Source organism: Eleutherodactylus coqui, chromosome 7 (genome assembly GCF_035609145.1).
Source record: "Eleutherodactylus coqui strain aEleCoq1 chromosome 7, aEleCoq1.hap1, whole genome shotgun sequence".
NCBI lineage: Eukaryota > Metazoa > Chordata > Amphibia > Anura > Eleutherodactylidae > Eleutherodactylus > Eleutherodactylus coqui.
Genome location: NC_089843.1, coordinates 58,272,916 through 58,295,894, shown reverse-complemented (window position 1 = coordinate 58,295,894; position 22,979 = coordinate 58,272,916). Strand labels below are relative to the sequence as shown.

The window sequence follows — 22,979 nt, the reverse complement described above, 5'->3', positions numbered from 1 at the left end:
GTCCCAGCAGGGGGCGCACCCCTAAGTAGCCGTCCGTGTTCCCTCAGGCAGCCGTATAATGTCCGCCAGGTAAGGGTGCTTTCATTCAGGCGTTTTTATTGTGTTTCGGGACACCGCTATCACCTGTAGGAACAGCTTTCTGCTCGGCTCGATAAAGGGGTCCCAAGAAAATGACCGATCTCTGATGTCGGAGGGCTTCAGTGAGTGAACCGTAACCATCACCCTGGAGCAACGTTTCTTAGGACTGTGCCGGTTCACATCTGCGCTCGGGGTCCATCCGGGGAGCAGGAAAGGGGGATCCCCACGGCCATATAGCTCAGTCTCTGGACGGAACGGAACAGCGCCAGACGGACCCCAGTGACTATAATGGGGTCCGCCCACTTTTGGCGTCCTTCTAGACATTTCTGAATAAATTGACAGTGGGGTGTTACCATCTGGGAGGGGTGTCCCAACTCTGATCCTGTCCAATCATCAGACTATAGGGAGAAGGGTAGCACAACGCTCGCTCCAGGATTACTCCTCGTGTCGCCGCTGAGCGGATCGCTGCTGTCCGCCTCCTGTTCAACCCAAAAAATAGTAGACTGTGCATCAGCGTTCCATGGACCGCCGGGATCCGCAAGGGGGCTCATGGGTGGGATGGTCCCAGTGCCCACCCTCGTCTGACATCCATATGTAGACATCCCTTGCAGGGTACATTCATGTGGGGCTTATTATCTTACAGTGTAAAACCAGCAACAACTCTGCGACACAATCTGCCACAAATCCGCCTGTGTCCTATAGGTTTGCTGTGGATTTTCATGCAGATTTCGTTCCACAGCATTAATTGGGATGCGTGAATTTAAAACCCGCCTGGCGGTTCAGTTTGTACCGCAGGTGCTTCCATGGAGTATGGAGGAAATTTCTTGAAACCTCACCCACTTCTTAGGCCAGGCTCACATGGCTATAAGCGGGATCTGCTTACAGAAGCCCACAGCAGATCCCAGACGTGACCCTGCGTACAGCCACATAATTGTACACGCGTGACCGCGTACTCAGGCAGGTGGTCGTGCGCAGTACACCTTTTGTTCGTTTGTCTTATCTTTCCCTTCCGCCCCTTAGCGATAATGTCGGTGCCCGCAGCCCGTACTCGATGTAACTGCGTATGTACAGTGTATTCCTCACCCATAGAGCACAATCGGGCTCTGTCTAAAATAGAACTCGCTGCGTTTTTTTTAACGTGTGTTTTATGCGTAATGACTATATACTAATGTGAATAGATCAATAAAATCAATGTACGTTCATTGGCTCCCTTCACCGCGGTTTCCGCGCACACGAATTACGTTGATGTGAGAGATAATGTTTTCTTTGTGCCTTTATATAGAGGAAAATGAAGCCGCCGGACCGGACGATGATGAAGAAGACATAACAAGGTGAGGCGTTCTTCTTTAGAAAGTGTCACATTGGCGTCGTTCTTTGTTCACGCGGGGAAGATTTGGTGCAGAATGTTCTACCGCTGACTCTGTTCCGTACATCTGAGGGGTTGGGTTTGCGTCGTGTCTGTGGATTTGCACAAATGTCGTTCTTCTGTATCATAAAGTTGATATTTCTGCACTGAATTTTCCATGTGTGAACACAGCCGAACAGCTGAATACAATATCATCCAATAGTGTGCCTTGTGAAAGGGCAGTAAGTGCATCATGTCACACAATCCTTAAAGGGCCACACCAGCAAAAACACATTCTTTTCCATCTCTTCCTCGCCTGATTGCCTGTCACTTTCTGAATGTCTCTGTGTATTGCATTCCTTTGTGGGAAGCCTCATGTCTAAGGCAGCTTTCACACAGGTGACAACCGCATGATTTTTCTCGCAATGCGACAGCACTACAAATCAGGTGTGTGTGAAGCCCATGCTTTCCTATGGGTCCCTTCACATTAGCCATGTCGCGCGAGAAAAAAATCGCAGCATGCACTATTCAGACGCGATTTGCAATTTTTGTAGCCCATGTTTCCCTATGGAGCCTCCTTGTTCATCTCATCTAACATATGGCATGAAAATCTCTAGTTCATTTCCCTACCTCTAAAATAAGCCATAGCTGCAAGAAAGCACCCCCCCCCCCCACCCCAAGAAAAATAAAATGCATCATTGATGCTACAAAATCGCGAGAACACAGCTGCCATACCGCCATGACTTTGTAGCGCCGATATCGCTGGCACCCATGTGAGAGAGACTTAGTCAGGCATCCTCTTGACAGTGAGATTTTACACTTTCAATCAATCCCATGATGCATCAGTACAGCATTAGCTGGAGGTCATACAATTTTTGCCTGCAGAGAGGACAGTTTTTTTTTACCATTACCCTCCATTTTCACCTAAATAAGCTACAGACCATAAGTATACAGTCAGGTGGGTGAGCCATGATCTCCTCTATTATACCTGTTTGACAGGAGCTGTGTGATCATCAGTAACTGACAGGAGAGTCTGTGCAGTTTCTGCGGTAGATCCATATAATGACATCACACGCACTGAGAATTTGACTAGAAAATGAATCCAGAACCCCAAATAGATCGGAGTTGGTCAGAACTGAGATCACATGACCATCTGAGGAGGAAGGCTCCAGGAGTCTCCGATAGAATGGAATAACCAATCTATCACTAGCTTATATATACTGGGGGGATAGCTGCGTAATGAAATAAACATCACTGAAGCGGTGCTTTAATCCTCCTTAGGTGATTAGTTTCTCCCCTTTGTAAATTCTATTACTATGTAAATGAGCGCTGGAAGAATGTATCCATAGTCCTTGTGACAATACTACTAGCGCTCATTTGCATAGGTTTTCCTATGACTCAAACCCCTAATATCCTCATGCTGCTCCCCACAAAGAGAAACATTGTCCTCCAGACTAATTTTATCATATAAGTACTGAATATGAATATTACAGTGGGAATGCTGGGGTCTCACAGTCAGGCCCCCCAACGATCAGACCCCCCCCCCCCCCCCCCCCCAGTCCTGTGGATAGGAGATGCTTTTCTCCATTTAATGTCCTTTTTACTTGTAAGACTCGGCAGTACGTGGGATGCATTGGTTTCTAGCGGTGGCATTACTGTACATCTTGTTCTGCAGCTCTCATCCTTTACCTGTGGTTGAACCGGAGACTACTGAGAACGGCGTGGCTAAAACGGTAAGTGTTACAAAACTCAATGAGTTGGAAAAAATCTTTGTTTTATCACTTTGTGTCTGGTGGCTGAACCATATTGTAACATTTTAAAGGGGTTTTCCAGGGAAATACTGTTTTCTCCTATCCTCAGGACAGGTTATCAATAGTTGGTCGGCCTACCACTCAGGACCATCGTCTGTGAGCTGATCAGGTGCCCACTGTCAGCACCGCTACACATGGGTATGAAGCGGAACCTGCTGCTCCGCCCCTTGTCTAGTGGTCGGTGATTGTAACTGCAGGTGTAGCTCTTGTTAAAATCAGTGGGAGCTGTACCAGCCATTACATGGGCCAACGCAGCAGCTTCTCTACATGCCTGTGTGTAGCGGTGCAAACAGTGGGCCACCGATCCGCCGTGGATCCCAGCAGCGGACCCCAGCCGATAAGCCAATTATAGGATTTCCCTACAATCCCCCCTTTAAAGGGGTTCTGACTTTATTTGATCCTAAATGTATGAATAGCTCAGATTATTATCACTTCAAGCTGCGGTTTCTCATGGTTTGGTTTTGACCATTTAGCACCATTGATTTCACACTATTCTGGAATTCAGGCTTGTGCCAGTAAGGGCCCATCCACACTGGCACTGGCACTGCGCTACACATATGGGAGAAACGTACATGCAAAAAAAACGTATTTCACTGGAAATCCTTCTTTTCTTAAAGTTTTAAAGTTCATCACTTTTTTTTTGATGACAAATGTATACATTAAGTGTATGGAAATGTACATGTCGGGGGGTGGGTGTGTTTGCCGCTATTAACCCTTCCCTATCCAGTGTCAGCCCTTGTCCAACATTAAGCTTTCCCTGCGTACCTCCAATGTTGAATGAGGGCTGACAAGTTTCTAACAGTGTGCAGGACAGTGCTCCAATGTCAAAGGTTGTCCCGCATGCTGTTAGAAACGTTTCGGCCCTCGTTCGACATCGGAGCTACGCAGGGAAAGCTTAATGTTGGACAAGGGCTGACACTGGATAGGGAAAGGATAATTAAAAAAAAAATTGCTAATAAAATCATCGTTTCTGTTGAGTAATTCCAAGGAATTCACAATGCGCTTTCCCACTCAAAATAAATTAGAGCTGGGGAGTGTGCGGGGGCAGGGAAATTGGATTGGAACGGGTTAAAGGTCTTCTCTCCAGAAATTCAATGAGTGCTCATATTTGTTTTGAGTCAAAATGAAACAAACCATAATCCCAGAGTTTAGGGGTTAAGTTGCTGCTGCTTTGGCACAAATAGCACCCCATTGCTCAGCTCACAGACTCTGAACTAAAGATTTTCCTTTGTACATATTTTCCGTATGACCTTAAATACAAAATACACAATGGCGATCACAGGCCATGGCAGGCCCAGAAACCATTGTCTGGTTGCCATGGCAACCCATCGGCCGCCTTGTTTACATAGCAGAGGGCAATGACATTACAGAGAGCGCTCTTCCTCTGTGAGCCCTTTACATGCTGCAATCTACATTGATCATGGCAGGTGTTAACAGCGGGATCAGTGTTCTCGCCCATCCCCGCTGTCTCAGACGGCTCCCGCGGGCTCACTTCTAAGCCCTTGCCATCCCCAAGACATACATTTTAAGTTCTGTTGCATTAACAACCACTCTGCCAGGACAGAAACCTAAGTCATTTGTCATTAAGCGGCTAAGTATGGATTCCTGAATTTGGTGTGAACCTGCTTGGCCTATAGGGAACTCTTGTGGTATGACAACTGTGAACCCGGCCCGATCGCTCAACCTCCTCGTCAGACTGCAGTAACACCCTCATGTCTGAGCGAATAGGCGACCATTTTTCCAGAGTGTAATGGAAGCTCTTAGTGCGGTGCAAGAGCGGCCAACTTGTTTTTGATGCCCGCTGTTTTGGCATCTGTGCCATCGGTGTCCTTCACCACTATGTTGCCACCATCATGCTGTGCGGATGTATTGGTGATGGAAGCTGTAGACATAAGTAGAGCCGCTGTTACCATGTTATCCCGCGAAGAACTCAAACTATTGCATCACACTCCATCACTTTCTGCCTCCGTAAGGTGACTGAAACGGAAGATGACAGCGATAGCGACAGTGATGATGACGACGATGACGTCCATGTCACCATTGGAGATATTAAAACGGGAGCGCCTCAGTACGGGTATGTAGCCACCGCTGTACGACTAGGTAGAACTTATATACTATTAATTTTATTAACCTGTAGATATTTACTATTTTAGGAGCTACGGGACGACCCCGGTTAACCTGAACATTAAAACTGGAGGCAGAATCTACGGACCTGCTGGTAAGCCACAGCTTAATTACTGCCCTCTTGTCGTTTATAGTTGATTAATTCAGCTGTCAGCGCTCCCATCTCTCCAGTAAATACTGTTCCGCATAAAATACGTATCTCGTCTTAGAACTCCATTGTGATGTTCCTGTTGTTCCTCCTGGAAATGTAGGAGTAAACTGACAGCTGAGTGTTACCATTCTCTTTGTAATGCAGTATGTTCATACACGCACTGACTCTCAGCAGCACTTTCACTGTGTCAGAACAAATCCCATTGACAGAGAGTTGTAACAGTTACCAGTTTGTTTAAACATTTCCAGGAGGCATAACAGAGGAACAGCACAACCAACTGCAGAAAAGAGGCCTCCAAATTATTTTTCATGGAGCATACAAATACTAAAAGGGACATGATGGGACTCCCTATTTTGACACAGGTCAAGTTATTTCAACTTATTGGCTGTCTGCGGCAAACCGGTCAACAGGTATGGTCATGTGATTGGCACCAGCAGGTGGCCAGTGCCCCAACCACAAACGGTGGAGTGCTACACTTGATGCCGCCACTATTTGCTGCATTCTCTCTCTGAGACTGACTATAGTACTGAGTGAGTTTGGTTTTCTTTGCGCACTTTGCACAGTGGAGGTTGTGCTGTAGGAGAACTCCTGTACATTCTGCGTTTTGTTTTGGTTTTTTTCCCCCTGTTTACATGAAGCAGTCATTGTTAGAAATTTGGTGGCTCTGAATACAAGCTGTCATAGAGGGCATCCAGCTTATACTGTACTTCCCCGAAAAGGAGCCCTACCCCGATTTTTGGGGGAGGATTGAAAAATAAGCCCTAGCTAAACTACATTCGAGAGGAAAAAAAAAGCAATACTCGCCTATCCGGTGGCGTCTGAATCCCTTGTGTTGGTCTCCAGTGCTGCGGCAGGCTGCTCTGTCCTCAGCGTCGACACAGCACTCTTTCTGGTGATTTATTTGAATACCCTCCTTCCAGCAAGCCAGTACTGTGATTGGTCCACAGCCATTCAGTGAATGACATCACTGAATGGCTGTGATTGGTTCATCAAGTGTCGGCTCTGATTGGCTGAGCCAGTGGCACTCGTGATCCAATCGCAAAACTCGCTTGCTGGAGGCGGGATATTCAAATCCCCATCACCAGACAGAGTGCTGTGTCAATGCTGAGGACACAGCAGAGTGTCATAGCGCCAGAGACCAGACGCCGCGGGCCAGGTGAGCATAAGACCCCACCCTCTATTTTTGTTCATGTAACTCATGGACAGTGCACGGACCTGTAATAGCCTATCAGGCTATTCATATGGAAAGTCTTAACGAGCTTTCAATCTGTTTTCTTTGTATCCATTAAACATATGTATTTATGCTGGGCTCACACAAGCAGGTCTTGATTCTGGCTGTGAGGCCGCCGGTGAGCCTGCATACGGCACTATACTAGATTGCGTGTGACCGTGGAGGCTCACAGGCGGTCATGCACAGTACAGTTTTTTTTTATGTAATGTTAATTGTGTATGGGCTGCGAGTCGAACGCCCCCATTGGCATCAATGGAAGCTTTCCATGCGGATTCCGCAGTAAAATAGAGCATGCTGTGATTTTTCTTCTGCTCACGGAATACGCGGTTCATATCCACAAGTGGGAAGGAAAACTCGAAATGCATACCTTTTAATGCCCTGGATTGACCATGGGAAGTCCATTCGGACGCTGAGCGCAGAATCCGCAATTCATATCCGGTCATGTGAGATCGGCCTAAAAAGAGCGGATCCATTTTTTTTATAAAGAGGAAATGTGAGGAAAATCCTTGTTTTAAAGACTTATACGTTTTCTAAGAGAAGTGTATTGCGCGGTACAGCATACTAACCAATACTTCAGGCCATAGGAAGCCATTGTGTAAAAACAACAAAACACAATGGCATAGTTAATTGAAGCTAACGCCAGCGTGCATCAGTCCTTCTTGTGGTGGTTTCTTTTTTTTTTTTTTTTTTTTTTTTAAAGCCTTTAGACGTCTTCAGTGACCGTTTAGTGAACTACATGGTTTTTCATCTAAACTGTTGCCTATTAACTGAAAAATGTAATCCAGACATGTGACTTATTCACTATTTTACTGTTACAGGTGGAAAAGGTAAAGGCGTGGATTTGGACGCCCCTGGCAGTATTAATGGCGTTCCTCTTGTAGAGGTGGACTTGGATTCTTTTGAAGACAAACCTTGGAGAAAGCCAGGTAATTGTATGGGCCATGTTACTGTAGTTACAGCAGTACTTGTTACAAGGGGGATCCAGACAAATTACAGTCTCTTTACTTGGCCAGATTGCCGGCCGTCTTAAAGGGAACCTGACACCTCCCTACAGCACCATAAACGAAGATATTGTTTTATTAGGGAAGGCGACAGAGCCGCCCGCTCCCCTGGTCCAGTGCTGTAGCCCGCTCCCCTGGTCCAGTGCTGTAGCCCGCTCCCCTGGTCCAGTGCTGTAGCCCGCTCCCCTGGTCCAGTGCTGTAGCCCGCTCCCCTGGTCCAGTGCTGTAGCCCGCTCCCCTGGTCCAGTGCTGTAGCCCGCTCCCCTGGTCCAGTGCTGTAGCCCGCTCCCCTGGTCCAGTGCTGTAGCCCAGTTCAGTTCCTGTGGGGCACAAAATCTGACTTTTGATTGCCATACATGTGCTCTCCCATACAAGTCTATGAAGAGTCAGATTGTCGTGCCCTGTGCGGACTTGATGGGGTGACATTGTGGGAGTGGGTGAGTATAATAAATACATCGACCCGCTCCCTGTCACCTTCCCTAACAGCACTGTAACTTGGTTTATGGTGCTATAGGGAGATAACAGGTTGCCTTTAGCAAGTTCAGCTAACCATATAGCATCTTGATCGGCATTTGTTAAAAGTAGTTACATGGTGGGATGATAGCTGGTATGGGATATACGACCGTGCTATGATCATTTGCCCTCATAGTTTGCAGTTGTCGGCTGCGTATCGCCCTGTTTACATGGGAAGATGTGCAATTGACAAGTCGGCATTTTGATGCTTGTTGGGCAGTGTGAATATGTCCCTAGTCGGGCAAACATTCATATTTATGTTCATGCCAGATCATTTGCCCATTTAGAAGGGCCTTTACACTACTTCGGAGCCACTGAATACTGTGAATCTGGTACCACTAATACGTTTACCTTTTGCTTCCAACCTGTAGGTGCTGATCTCTCAGACTATTTCAATTATGGATTCAATGAAGATACCTGGAAAGCGTACTGTGAAAAACAGAAGAGACTTAGGATGGGCTTAGAAGCACTTCCTGTCTCGTCGACAACAAATAAAATTACGGTAAAGTTAAAAAAAAATTAGTTTTACAGAGTTCTACTTTTTATTGGAGGAGTATTCCCATGTTAGAAATGTATGCCCAAATCAACTGGCCATGCCATAAATGTATGATAGTCATTCTCTTCTATGGGAGTCATGGAAACAGCTGAGCACACTTGCATGACTGTTTCTGTAACTCCCCTAGAAATGCAAGGAGAAAGCCGTGACACTATCTCTGCCTGTTTGTAGCAGCCGCTTCACCTCGTAGGTCAGAGAACCCCCCCATTCTTCACATAAGTGGTGGAGCCATATGTGCCAAAAATCTATGACGCATCTAACTAGTGATTTTAGCCTCACCAGGAAGCAGAACGGAGGTTTTCTTCTCTTCTTGGTTATTCCAGGACAAATTGCTCAAATCACTGAAAGGGTAACACCCGGCTATCTCAAATTTTTACAAAAATGTGCACATTTGTTTGGTATGAGGGTGTACGTAAAAATCTCAGTTTTCAGACCCATTGCGTCAAGAAATATAGGGGTTTCCAAAGGTCGTTGCGGAGAACCATAATTTTTGATCATTCATATCCTGGAAACTATTGGGCATAGGAGGATGTCAGGGTGATATTCTCTTCCTAATAGGTAGATTTGTAACAGATTTTTCATAACTCTGTAATTGCAATACTAGTTAAAGTAAAAGTGGAACAAAAATTAAAGAAAATATGTTTTGTGAGATTTTTATATGCATGTTAACTAACAAATGTGCAAAGTTTCGTGAAAATCGGGGATGGATGGGTGTTGCCTCTTGAATTTGTCCTGGAATGCCTCCACTATAGCTCCTGTCCTGCAGCACCTGTCACCGTGCTTTTGGGAGACTATAAACCTTATTATGTGCATAAAAGTCAAATTTTGGAATGTTGGGTGGCAGCGATCACCCTCATCATGGTCGCTGTGTAAGGAGGAATCCAGACAACACCATAATGTAGATGTACAGAATTCATTTTTTATTTTAGAATGGCAATAAGCAACATTGTAATAAAATATCACCGTCCCTTTGATAAATAAAACAATGATCGCAGTGACTCTCAGGTCAGGACTGGTGGAGACCACAGAGCTTGCTGCGGTCCCTCTGACCAGTTCACTAATGTCCTGAGAATGAGAGCCATCGGACCCAAAGATCCACAGGTAGGCAACTGACCTGCCCCACCCCAGACAGTTTGACCTCGGGGGGGGGGGGGGGGGGGATTCCTTTCTGACTCAAAAGGGGTCAATTGGCTATCATCCTGCTGTATATATGTATGTAAATATAAGCTAGTGCTATAAAGTGACATATCCAACCTGCTCCTAAGAGCTTACCATCTATTAAAATAATGAATACTCATTCATTATTCATTCGAGCACTCATTCAGCTGATGACATTTCCTCCCACCTCCCCGTTACATATGCAAGCTGGGCTGAGTGTGTTTTTTATGGGGAAAGGAGAATGAAAGTCGGACCCCAACATGGGGCCCTCAGGCGGATTGTCGTCCTTTGTAAAAGTGGAACCCCACAGGTCACTTAAAGAGAAATTGCTTTTTAGTCGCTTTGTTTCAGCTCACTGAAAGAACACGACTAGTGAGCAACTTCTAGCTCGGTTTCAACAGCCATTTGTTCAACTTTGCATGACTACCTGTTCACAGTGCCGTCTAATTTCAGCGTCTAATCGCCAGATTAGACGTGTTTGCGCAGATGGGTCTTTTCCCTTCAGCTCGGCTTGGCAGCAGCAGCGTTCTGGCTCCGCCCCCTTGTACGCGTCATCGCGTAGCTCCGCCCCTATGACGTGTGCCGATTCCAGCCTCCTGATTGGCTGGAATCGGCACATGTGACGGGGCTGAGCTACGCGATGACGCGTACAAGGGGGCGGAGCCAGAACGCCGCTGCTGCTGAGCCGAAGGCAGAAGACCCATCTGCGCAAGCGCGTCTAATCTGGCGTTTAGACGCTGAAATTAGACAGCACCATGGCGACGGGGACGCTAGCAACGGAGGAGGTAAGTGAATAACTTCTGTATGGCTCATATTTAATGCACGATGTATATTACAAAGTGCATTAATATGGCCATACAGAAGTGCTGAACCCCACTTGCTGCCGCGGGACAACCCCTTTAATGTGCAATACAGGTGCTGGCTGTAAGAGCTTACAATCTCATCTAGAGCCATTGCATAGAACAACTCATCCTCTGTAAGTCTTTGCGGGACCGAGTATTACAGTCACTCAGTCAGGAACGCCATCTTTTCTCCTTGGGGAGAGCACCTAGACGGTGGGCGAGGAGACTTATAAGGCCATTCCTGCTCCTCTGGGTAATATGCAAATAAGGGAGATGGGACGCCGATGTGCTAAATGATATGTAATGGCTGTGTATATTGTACCAGTAATCGGTATCTGATTAGTTGACATATTTTCTTCCTATTAGGTGCAGCAGGGCAGGACTGGGAATCCAGAGAAAGATACCATCTTACAGACGACAAAACCAGAGTTCACTTCACCAACATCTTTATTTAAATCCGGCGCTCCACCCCCAAGGTACGATGGGAAGAATTTCTCATGTTTGGTAACTATGGACAGTTGATTATGACAAATGCTGCCTATAGAGGCTATTTAAGATTTAATTTAGGGCCATTTAACCCCTTAAAGACCAGAGTGTTTCAATCCTAAAGGACCAGACGCTTTTAAGCGATTGGTTTAAAAAAAAAAAAAGAAAAGTGGTGGTTTTATGGCCATATTTATTTTTCTCTGGCCTGTCAAAATTATGTTTTCCCCAATTACAGGAGAAAACATCCCACTAGTGTGACAATAGTCACTGGCAGAGCTGGTTAAGGGTCTGCTAAGACTCTGCAGCTCTGACATGCTAGGGTTTGCCGACGATCACATGATCTCCGGGTGGCATGCAAGAAACGGCAGTGCCGCTTACTGCGCTCTCTACATAGCACTCGCTGAGCGCTATGTAGCATGTAAAAGAGAAGACGGAAGTGGTTAAAAACTGCTTTTATCTTCTCCTTTGGGTCCTCGTCTATTAGCGAGAATCTGACCTGCTCCTACTAGACTGCAGGAGCTTTAATCCTGTGCCGTATATTTACTGTCGGCTGGTATTAAAGCCCAGGACAAAGCCCCGTGTATTTACTGTGTTTAGTATTTAAAGGGGTTGTCCCGCGGCAGCAAGTGGGTCTATACACTTCTGTATGGCCATATTAATGCACTTTGTAATGTACATTGTGCATTAATTATGAGCCATACAGAAGTTATAAAAAGTTTTTTACTTACCTGTTCCGTTGCTAGCGTCCTCGTTCCCATGGAGCCGACTAATTTTCGCCCTCCGATGGCCAAATTAGCCGCGCTTGCGCAGTCCGGGTCTTCTGCTCTCTTCAATGGAGCCGCTCGTGCAGAATGCCGGCTCCGTGTAGCTCTGCCCCGTCACGTGCCGATTCCAGCCAATCAGGAGGCTGGAATCGGCAATGGACCGCACAGAAGAGCTGCGGTCCACGGAGGAAGCAGACCCCCGGCGGCCATCTTCAGCAGGTAAGTATGAAGACGCCGGACCGCCGGGATTCAGGTAAGCGCTGAGCGGTTTGTTTTTTTAACCCCTGCATCGGGGTTGTCTCGCGCCGAACGGGGGGGGGGGGGTTAAAAAAAAAAAAAAAAAAACGTTTCGGCGCGGGACAACCCCTTTAATGGGTTGACAAACTTTTTTTCTTTTGTTGCTTTTTTCCAAGCAGTATTTGGTTGTCTATTTTTTCATACATTTTATTACATACAGATTTTGTTTTCCTCCTTTCATGCATTTCTCCAGTTCTATACAGAAAAATCTGGGAAAACAATGAAAAATTCTAACAGGCCCAAACCCCTTTGCCATGTCTCAGATTCCCCCCTTTTCATTCTCTTACGGGTACCTTTGCCCTGACAAAATATAGTTTGATTGAATTTCCTCCTAAATTTGCAAAAACTTTAAACACAAGCAAAATTGCTGATATTTTTGTAAAATGGAGAGTTACTTTTCAGTTTTTTTACTGCTTATGTTTTCTTATTTTATTAGTATTCTTATGTATTTGGTGAAATTGAGTTTTTTCTATGAAGTATTCTCTTACTGTTCCAATGTGTTTCAGTAGGAAGCTCTCAGGCACAATTGACGTCATTGGTCAGACAACCACAATCACTCGTGTGGAGGGCCGCCGACGAGGCGCTAATGAAAGCAATATTCAGGTAAATGGTGTCATGCAGTGTTTGCGTTCTACAACATTTACACATCTATCGCAATGCTGTGTAACGTGTGTTGGTATTTTAGAGGGGTTGTCAAGTACCGGACTGATCTGGACACTAGAAAACTATACTATGAATGTCAAATACGGACGGTAATGTGAAGGACAACTAAAGTAATACAAACATGTCATGTGCCTGCAGACTGAGGTCTTAGAGCAGTACATGATTTATATACCTCTAGGTAAAATGTCTGTCTATATGATGTATTATCACCTGTATACACCTTTACCTTTCCACAAATGTGTGAAAGGACTCGTATTTCTAAAGATACAAAATTGAAACATAAGAAAAGTGAAAAAAGGATTGGAAAGTTTTTTTTTGGTTTGTTTTTTCCGTACAAGGGAGGGGCTCTGGATCACTGACTGATTTGATTTAATTTTGAACAGCTTTTTGCAGCTACCGTGATATATATATAAGCTGCAGAAGGTAAACAATGCAAAATGTATCAGAGGTTACCATGACAGCTGTGGCAGGCTTCACTATCAACATACCATTATATTATATAATATTATGTTACCAATATCATTAGAGTACGTTATGTAAATGGCATAGCCCATTAAAGGGGTATTCCAGTTTTGAAGGAAATTTTCAAAAATTCTAGATATGAAAGGTATTTGTGTCATGTTGATGTACAGCTGGCTATGGGTATAAATCACAGGACCATTACCTTATCTTGTGTTCTGTTTCTAATATTTACCCACATTACTATTTTCCAAGATGGCCGCATCCCTGCTGACATGCTGCTTGAAACTACATTTATCAAAATCACCCGCCCTGTGCTGCTTTCCTGTACACTTCCTCACTAAGCTCTGGTCAGAGAAACAGTCCCAAGAGCTAAATACAAAAATCCCTGGTTGTTCCTAATGAGCAAGCCCAACCTAAAGCGCTGGAATGTTTACAGGACGTATCCATGGCAACCTGTGAATAAACACTTCTGTGCAGGAGAAGCTGATGGTTTATAGAGCTACAGGCACAGAACCCAACGCAGAACCACACTTCTGAAAGTGGGGAGGAGAACAAAAATGGCCCTGTTATTAAGGGGTTAATTTGTATGCACTTACATATTTTTGCAATGTATTTAAAAAGTTCATATTAGGAATTTTACAATATTTTAGAGAAAAATGCTTCTCTCTCCACTTATCGGGCTCTTTTCCTCCTCAGGCTGGCTTCACACAGTGAGATTTGTGCATTGCGAGACGCAATGAATTCTTTTGAATGGCGTCATACACATGGGCGATTTCCCCCCCCCGCATGGCACCACGGCATGTTTCGTCTTTATGTGTGCTTTCTTATCATAGCCCATTGAGAGAAACTCCGTGATCCGCCGAAGCCACGCCGGAGGATCCCTGCATCCCCGAAGTGATGCGAGGCTGTTCTGCCATGAAAATTTCTCACATCCTTTTGTTTTTCACATGGTGGGAAGCGTGATATGGAGGCTGGATTCCCAGCCCCATATAGTGCTCTCCCATGTGAAGTTAGCCTTAAGCTGGTTCACCCACTATGAAAAACTGCTAAAATCCATCTTGGTAGACAAGGCGGACTAACAACTTACTGAGGGATCAGATTACATACTGCCTATAGAAGTCTATGGAGAGGAGAAGGAGATCGAGCAGAGTGAGAACAGTAGAAAGACACAGATGTCACTGCAAATTATAGTGATTTTTACTGTCTCCTAGCCTCTGGAATCACATGTACTCTACTGTATAATGTCCCCCATGTTACTGGTTTAATGTGTCTCCTTGACCACCTCTCAACAGCTACTGAAAAACCACCAACCAACTCTACCCCTTGGTTAAGCCCTTGAAATACTATGTTGTGCATCGCTCCCACATACCCCATTCTCAAACGCATTTACCCCTCTCCCTGTACACCTATTTTAAGTTCTAGTACCGTAAATAGTAGAGATGAGCGAACGTACTCGGTAAGGCCGATTTTGCAATCGAGCACCGCGATTTTCGAGTACTTTACTACTCGGGTGAAAAGTACTCGGGGGCGCTGTGGGTGAGCGGGGGGTTACAGAGGGGAGTGGGGGGGAGAGGGAGGGAGGGAGAGAGAGCTCCCACCTGTTCCGCGCTGCTACCCCCCGCTCCACCACGCCCCGCCTCATAGCGCCCCTGAGTACTTTTCACCCGAGTAGTGAAGTAGTCGAAAATCGCGGTGCTCGATTGCGAAATTGGCCTTACCGAGTACGTTCGCTCATCTCCAGTAAATAGGCAATTAGTTGCATTTACTGTCCCAGGGCATTTGAATTTGGTTCCAAGATAGGAAGTTTCGATGTGACTGTATGGTGCTTTAGGGTGTAGACTCATCTTCTTAGATACCTGGATTATTTCAAAAGATAAAGCTCATCTATTTGTTTTATTGCTAACATTTTAATCTGTTCTGTACTCCGGGGAACTTCACATCTTTAAATCAAAAGATCTTTGAAAAGAAAAAAACTATGGAGATGGAGAACGAATCTTCTCCGCTTCTGTGTGTATGGGAGATGACACAGCAGCTAGGTTACACCCACCAGCTCAAGGACAATTGAAGATAAAGCCTGCAGATGGGAAAACCAGTCATTTCATAGTCAGAAATAATGTTGTTCCTCATGTACAGATGAGCTAATTCTGAAACGTAATCTGGAAGTGTGTGCACTCCTAATGGGGGCCCATTGGCACAGCCATATCTTCAGGCCGTGTGCTGTTCACGTATTGCGCTCACAGCAGTGTTTCATATGGACAGATGGAAAAAAAAACTGCTACATGTCCTATTAGCGACTTTCACAGACAGAAGTGAAGCGTTCAGTGTATGGGCCACTGAGAAAGTCTGATAGCACACTGTTGATGACCTATTTTGTGGAAAACCCCTTTAAGAGTCATGAAAATGCCTAGCCTCCTGACCTGTTAACTCTTCACGTTACAGGCTGACGCACGCTCTGTGTACACAGCGGGAAGTATTCCTAATACATACACCAACTTGCGTTGGTAGACTTCATTATCTAGAAGTTAAGCCCTTCTAGGGGTGTTCAAAAGCATCATGTACTAAAAGGGTTGTTTTTGACTCTCTAAAAAGACACAAGACTATAGCATCAACGTAAAGCGAATATTATTGGCTGCCGCCGCAGTGGAATTTGCTTTGTCATTAGAAGCTCAGCACAAAAGCACACAGAGATCCTTGTACTTGTAACTGAAAATGTGCTGCAACCCTACAAAGAAAGGAGGTCATTTAACTTGAAAGTTGTGAGCAAAACCTGGAAATCTGCCAGAAGAAACACTTTCTGTAGTATCAGAATTCACAAGTGCTAGCAGTTCTTTCCCCCTCACTAAGATATTTAACTGTACCACATTGACAAGAGGAAATTCTCATGCAGCGTGAAGTTTACAAATCGGAGATCGTGTCCTACTTTACAAAGATCCCCTAAACAATTTTTTTTATTTGGGGGGGTTGTTGAAATTTTGTTTTTTTTTTGCAGAAATCGGTAGCGTGTATGAATCTGAGAATTTTTCTTTTGCAATGTACCGGTCAGACAATACTGCATTTCCATGGTACAGAGCATCAGTCCTCTGTCTGTCAAATAGTGAGAGGCTGATTCCAACCACTGCGGTGGAGATCTGTATAGAGCTATGGAGGAACGGAGGATCTGGGCACTGCACTAAACTAGTTATTCAATTTATGCCAAGTTTGCTGCAAGCTCAGTGGCTATGCTGTGTGATGAATGGCGAACGGTTTCTAAAGAAATCCAGTTGATTTTAAATATACGAGACTTCATGGCTGAAAATAATTGTTTATTGGAATAATACTTCATGTTCTTCTGTTAAAGGGGCAGTAACTTTTCCGAAAACGCATGCTCCTCTATTTGCTTGTGTTAGGCTCATCATTTCTGTAATCTATTTACATTAAAAATTTTGTTGCTTTGCCACTGAAGTGGCTCCCTTCCAGCATCTCTGCAAATCCACTCTGTCGTTCAGTACATAGGCTCCATAGCAACAAGAATACAAGGGCTTTTCCATAGCAACAAGAATACAAGGGTTTTTCCATAGCAACAGGGCTTACAGGCTACAGGGTGACAGATCTGCAGACCTTGAGGTAATTCTCTCCACAGTCTCTGCTTCTCCTGCTGTGTTAGTATCTGTGTCAGTATGGATGCACACACATTATATTGGGTTTACTAACCATTTGGCCAGAATGCCTCTAAATGCCTGGTCCTCCTGGGAAAGCAGAGGGGCGGGCATTCAAATACTGCTGATTGCACCAGAGACATTGTAATGCAGCATGGGGAGTAAGGACAAGAAAGTCAGGACAGTGAACTACTGGCAGAATGGTAGGCTTGCTACACACCCCCTTTCTGAAAGTGAAATGTAAGTAGCAAAGAAACAAAATTAGGGAAGACTATCTGTAAATCAGAACTTGGACTTAAAGCAGGCTGAAAACAGCAGGGAATGAGGGGGTAAAGGGAATCTGGTATATTTTAGAAAACGTGTTGAAAACTCGGGTATACTTTAACGTAACTGATAGTCAACATCCATAGTAAGCTGAACCGCTAATATAACATATAGTAAACTGCGGAAATAGGTTCTTGCTTTTATTTTGGTTTAGGTGATTTGTTTAAAAAAAAAATGTTGCAAGGTCATTACCTAGATTGCATTAAACTGAAAAATGTTCGTTTTCTTGTGTTTTAATTGCTAAAATGTAATGCTTTGTTATGTATGACTATTTTAGGTAGTCACAGAACAGTCTCCTTCAGAAGTGGATAATAATTTTATCAAGCCACCGCCACCATTTTTTCCTCCAGGCGCACCCCCAACTCACCTTCCACCACCTCCATTATTTCCACCACCTCCAAATGTCAGCACCGCCCCTCCTCTTATACCGCCACCAGGTAAGTCAGAAGGAATGCTTTACTTGTTTTTACTCTTTCCTGTCATTTGTTCAACTTGCTCCATTTTCACATTTCATTTCCCTAATAAGATTTAAAGGGAACAAGTCAGAAGGTTTTCTTGCTTTCCAGACCACCATCACTAGCTGTTATTTAGCAGCTGCGCTTGCTGGAGGTGTCCTTATTGGGAATAGAGGCAGGGTTTTGTCCAAAAAGCACTTTGATCCTCAAACGCTCTGCATACTAATGACCTTGTTGGGTTGCAGAGGGGGAGACGCTCAGAACAGTCCATCTGGCCACGCTCTAAACCTCGTTCAATCTAGCTTGGTTAAAGGGGTTGTCTCACGCCGAAACAGGTTTTTTTTTTTTTTCAATAGGCCCCCCGTTCGGCGCGAGACAAACCCAATGCATGTGTTAAAAAAAACAAAATGTTTAGTACTTACCCGAATCCCCGCGCTGCGGCGACTTCTTCCTTACCTTAGCAAGATGGCCGCCGGGATCTTCACCCACGATGCACCGCGGGTCTTCTCCCATGGTGCACCGGTGGGCTCTGTGCGGTCCATTGCCGATTCCAGCCTCCTGATTGGCTGGAATCGGCACACGTGACGGGGCGGAGCTACGAGGACCAGCTCTCCGGCACGAGCGGCCCCATTCACCAGGGAGAAGACCGGACTGCGCAAGCGCGTCTAATCGGGCGATTAGACGCTGAAATTAGACGGCACCATGGAGACGAGGACGCTAGCAACGGAACAGGTAAGTGAATAACTTCTGTATGGCTCATAATTAATGCACGATGTACATTACAAAGTGCATTAATATGGCCATACAGAAGTGTATACCCCAACTTGCTTTCGCGGGACAACCCCTTTAATGTTGCTTAGAACATTGTATGTCATCACAGGCCGGTCTGAAATTCCTCCGTTCTATTCCTGGTGGCACACAGCATATGTGCAGTGCGCCGTTAAAGTGTGGCATGTACATATTGCTTTACTGTGCATGCGGCAGAAGCCACCAGCCTGTCGGAAGAGAATTGGAAGATTACAAAGCCTGCGAGGTATTTGTGATGACGTACCCTGTCCTCACAGATTTCTGTCAAGCTGGATAGGGCGGGTTTAGGGCATGATCTTGAGCGTTTCCGCCTCAATGACTCCACCAAGGTAACTTGCATATGGTACATGCAGGGATTAAAGGCAGTTTCCAGCACTACTTTATTGATGACCTATCCTCGGGGTAGGTAATCAATAATTGATTGGCAGTGGTCCGCCGCTTGGGATTCCCACCAATCGGCTCATTGAAGTGATAGCACCAATCACCCAAGCGTTCGCTGTCATTTTAGTACATACCGAACACAGCAGTGTACGTCTTATAGTGGCTATGCCTGGTATTGCAGCTCATTTGAATGGGATTGAGCCACTCTCAGCCCTGTGACATCATGTACATCGGTCACATGGCCTAAAAGCTATTCCGTCTGATTCCTGAGAATACGTCATCAATATTGAAGTGCTGGAAAACCCCTTATAAATTTTTTTTTTCCTTTCCTTTTTAAATCCTGTTTTTACTCTTACTGACAATCTCTAGGCAATGCAGTAATTTGCTTTTTGAATTGGCTCCAAGGCTTCTCGTTAAAGGGAATCTGTCAACTACTTTTAGCCCAACTTTTTAGCTAAACTTAAGAATTGAAAGTAGATGACCTGCGGAGTCCAGAAATGCAAGTTTTCTGCTTACCTTCCCCGTTGTTCCCCCAGTGTCAGCGCTGGAAGCTGTTGCACGACTGCTTCCAGCGCTGACATCGGGGGAATGACTGGGAAGGCAGTTATAAAGCATACATCACCAGACTCCACGGGTCACCTACTTTCAGTCCATAATCTTAGTTTATAAAGCTAAAAGTAAGTAACAGATTCCCTTTTAACAAATTTTCTAAAATTCTAGTGAAAGTTCATAATTAAAGCCGCCCCCTTTTTTAAAAACAAGACTTTGTGATATACCCCCCTTTTAAAGTAGTGATTGTTTCCATAATTCTGGCTTCCTGGGGTTCCTGTAGGTTTGTGTGGTCACTGTGGGGGAAAACAAGTCTCTTTCCCAGTGATTCTATGAGTGCTTTCCTATTTTAATTTGGGGTATTTTCACTTGTGGCACATAATCATAGTAGGGATTTCTGGGACAGAATTCCTTCCATTGCATCACATAAGGGTTTATAACTCACATGCTGCAATAACAGTCGCATTCAGCTTTATGGAAGGGTTGTTCAGGTGCAAAATGTCTGCAACAAGTCTACCGACTTTGGCTTTTAATGGACTTTTTTATTTATTTATCCCCTCCACCCCTCCACTCAAGCTTGAATTTAGTTTCCACTTTTCTAAGCTCCCTACAGTGATGAGCCATTATGGCAAAGGATGCTGCCACTTGTAGTCAGGCAAATGCAACATTACATGGCAGCCATTCAAGTGAAACTGCAGTGTGTGAACGTGGCTTAGTAAACTTCAGAGGGCAAACCATAACAAATTCCCCGTCCACAGGAGATACATTTAAGGGGCTCGTTAAAAATAGAATATGTTGATACCATAGATACATATGGATTATTTCCTATCATTTTGTGTCTACAGCTCCTATGCCGATGTATGTGTCTCCATGGTGACAGACTACAAATCCGGTGTAGTCTGATCCTGCAATCATGTTACTTTCTTTGTCCCCTACTTTTTGCTAATGTATTAAATGTATGTTCTTAATGGTATATTGCAGACGTTTCAGCAAAAGAATATCCACTCCATACATGTGAATGGGGTTGTTTCTGCGGCATGTGCATGGATTTCTGCCAACCTCACTTAGATGGATGGGATTCTGCACTAAAATGTGTACAACAAATCTGCATATCAGTATACCTTCAGGTTATGGGCACACATTGCAGAGTAATTCCACACACTCGCTGCAGAATGCACTAATGCAGTGAATGAGTTCCAGGGTGACCCGTGAATGCTGATCAGGGCATTTAAATGCTGCTATTAGACGTGACAGCAATGTTTAAAAGGTTAATAGCCTTAATCAGTGTGTGGGTATGAGATGGCTGACACCCGTAGTGGGCTTGGCTCCTGAGCCCACTTCATACAGACTGCACATCAGTAAGGGGTTAAAGCCTGTGGATTTTTTGCAGCCAATTCTGCTACGTGTGGACATAACCTTAGAAGTAGGGGATCGACGGAAGGGAAAATAGGCTGCAGGATCTGGCCTTAGTTGTGGCTTGTTTACATTAGCATCGGAGGTTCTCTGTTTGGAAACTCTGTTGCTTAATTCCGTAAGAAAAGGTAAAAAACAAAATTGTATTATTCTGTCCTGTGGAATACTGGAAGCCTTGTTGGAAATTGAATGGACCCCATTATATTCCGTGGAGTCCCTTCAGTCCTGTCATACGATGCTTCTGTTCAGGTACTTGGTGCTGTCTTTCTGCTCCATAAACCGGAATCCAAAAGCGCCAAGGTGAACGAGCCTTTAAGCCGGTTTCACACGGCCGGGCGTATTCTGCATGCGGTAGACCTGCAGCGGATTCCATCTATGAGCCTGGCCAATGACCCCCGTGTACCTGATTATCTGTATTGCAGATGACTGCGGCGGCTCGCGGTCGGTCATGCGCAGTACAGCTTCTTAATTAAAATTTCTGTATATATTTCCATATGGGCTTTGGTTTGGACGGCCTCCATTAACTTCAATGGAAGCTGTCCGTAGAAAAATAGAACATGCCACAATTTTTCTTTTCCTCCGCTCGTGGAATACGCAATTCTTATCCGCGAGTGTGAAGGAAAGCTGATCACCCTTCAATGCTCATATTTTGCAGTCGATCATCTGTGCGGATTCTGCAATTGGAATCGGGCCCGTGTTACGCCGGCCTTACTGTGGTGATGCATAGGCCTGCTTAGGAGCTGTATACACAAAAACATAGGACATTTATTTGCTTCCCTCGAGGCCAATTGCACTGTGTTCATGCAATAAAAGCAAAGTGGTGCAAATATGGATGTAACCTTCACCGTGTGTTAATAAGAGAAGCTTTTGATGTTTGTGTACCGGTCAACAAATCCCCAGCTAACAAAGCCTTGTCTGCTCAATGAGCGAGTTTCTGCTTTTTCTTCTACCCATGGAAATCAATACTGGCTGTACATCTGCAGCAAACCATGCCGGCCTGTGGCTTTGGCTCCCAATAGGCCCTCTCACTTTTATTTGTGCTGCAGCCAGCGTTTTATCTTCAAAGCTCTTACTAAAATAGCATTCTGCCATACCTCCCTGGTTCACGGACCCGCTTGTTACCTCATATTAACTAGGCCGCTTGGCCAAAATATTAAGAATTGCAAATATAAAACATCCTGTGGAAGTTCTGTGCAGAGCAGAAAGCACTTTGAAGTCGGCTTCGTAGACTGTGTTCTCTTTTATTGTGAGTTCATAGCAAGAAAAGCGCCGCTTGATGCTCTCCGCTTAGGCGGCCCGCGTTTTTCCTTAACTCCTTCACTGCTGCAAACCTCGGAGGTGAATGTCTGGTCAGAACAGATGTTGTATATCATGGCTATTACTACTGTAATCTTAGTATTTTTTTTTTTCTCTCCTGCTGGCAGAGAGGATCCCCGTCTAGATTAGTAATGTTTGGATGTGTTCAGCTTTGCTTAGATTAAGGGTTCCCAGGCCGCATTGTCTTCTCTTAATTGTCTTAAAACTCTTCCAGATGTGACATCTGTTCAGGCATCGTAATAAGTTGGTCGTCACTTTCTTTACTCATCAGTGCTTCATAAGATGTCATTCCCGCATACAAACATTTAATGGGCCTGGATATCACTCCTCCAATAGTCGTCATACTGTTAACATGCCAATTAATGCTAATGACCGGTTGTAAGCGACTGTATAAATTTTGCCATTATTTCCCCTTCTTCTAGGATCGGGATTGCAGTTATCTTTCTCCATGCAAAAACCATCTAGATATGGTATAGTGGCTTTCCTACTACTCATGAATTCTAGATTGTTTTACTTTCAGACAGGCGTATAGTAACGGATGCCGATGAGCTTTTCGCTGGAGGTGTAGTGGTGTTTGTGCTGTTTTGTGAATGTGTGTGTGTTGTGGAAATTTTAT

The 22,979-nt window shown here is 44.8% G+C and overlaps 1 protein-coding gene across 5 annotated transcripts in view; it reads left to right on the top strand.

Annotated features, from left to right (window-relative positions):
• The window catches only part of FIP1L1 (factor interacting with PAPOLA and CPSF1), a 63,836-nt gene that overhangs the window by 1,897 nt on the left and 38,960 nt on the right, over positions 1–22,979 (top strand). For 2 of the 5 annotated variants that reach the window (XM_066573081.1, XM_066573079.1), the window contains exons 2-11: positions 1,361–1,409; positions 3,099–3,156; positions 5,208–5,308; positions 5,388–5,452; positions 7,559–7,666; positions 8,626–8,756; positions 11,177–11,286; positions 12,864–12,960; positions 17,719–17,878; positions 22,786–22,833. In XM_066573081.1, the coding sequence (XP_066429178.1) occupies positions 1,361–1,409; positions 3,099–3,156; positions 5,208–5,308; positions 5,388–5,452; positions 7,559–7,666; positions 8,626–8,756; positions 11,177–11,286; positions 12,864–12,960; positions 17,719–17,878; positions 22,786–22,833 (927 nt within the window). The remainder of the gene's footprint in view (positions 1–1,360; positions 1,410–3,098; positions 3,157–5,207; positions 5,309–5,387; positions 5,453–7,558; positions 7,667–8,625; positions 8,757–11,176; positions 11,287–12,863; positions 12,961–17,718; positions 17,879–22,785; positions 22,834–22,979) is intronic. The other 3 variants (XM_066573080.1, XM_066573083.1, XM_066573082.1) reach the window with 3 other exon arrangements.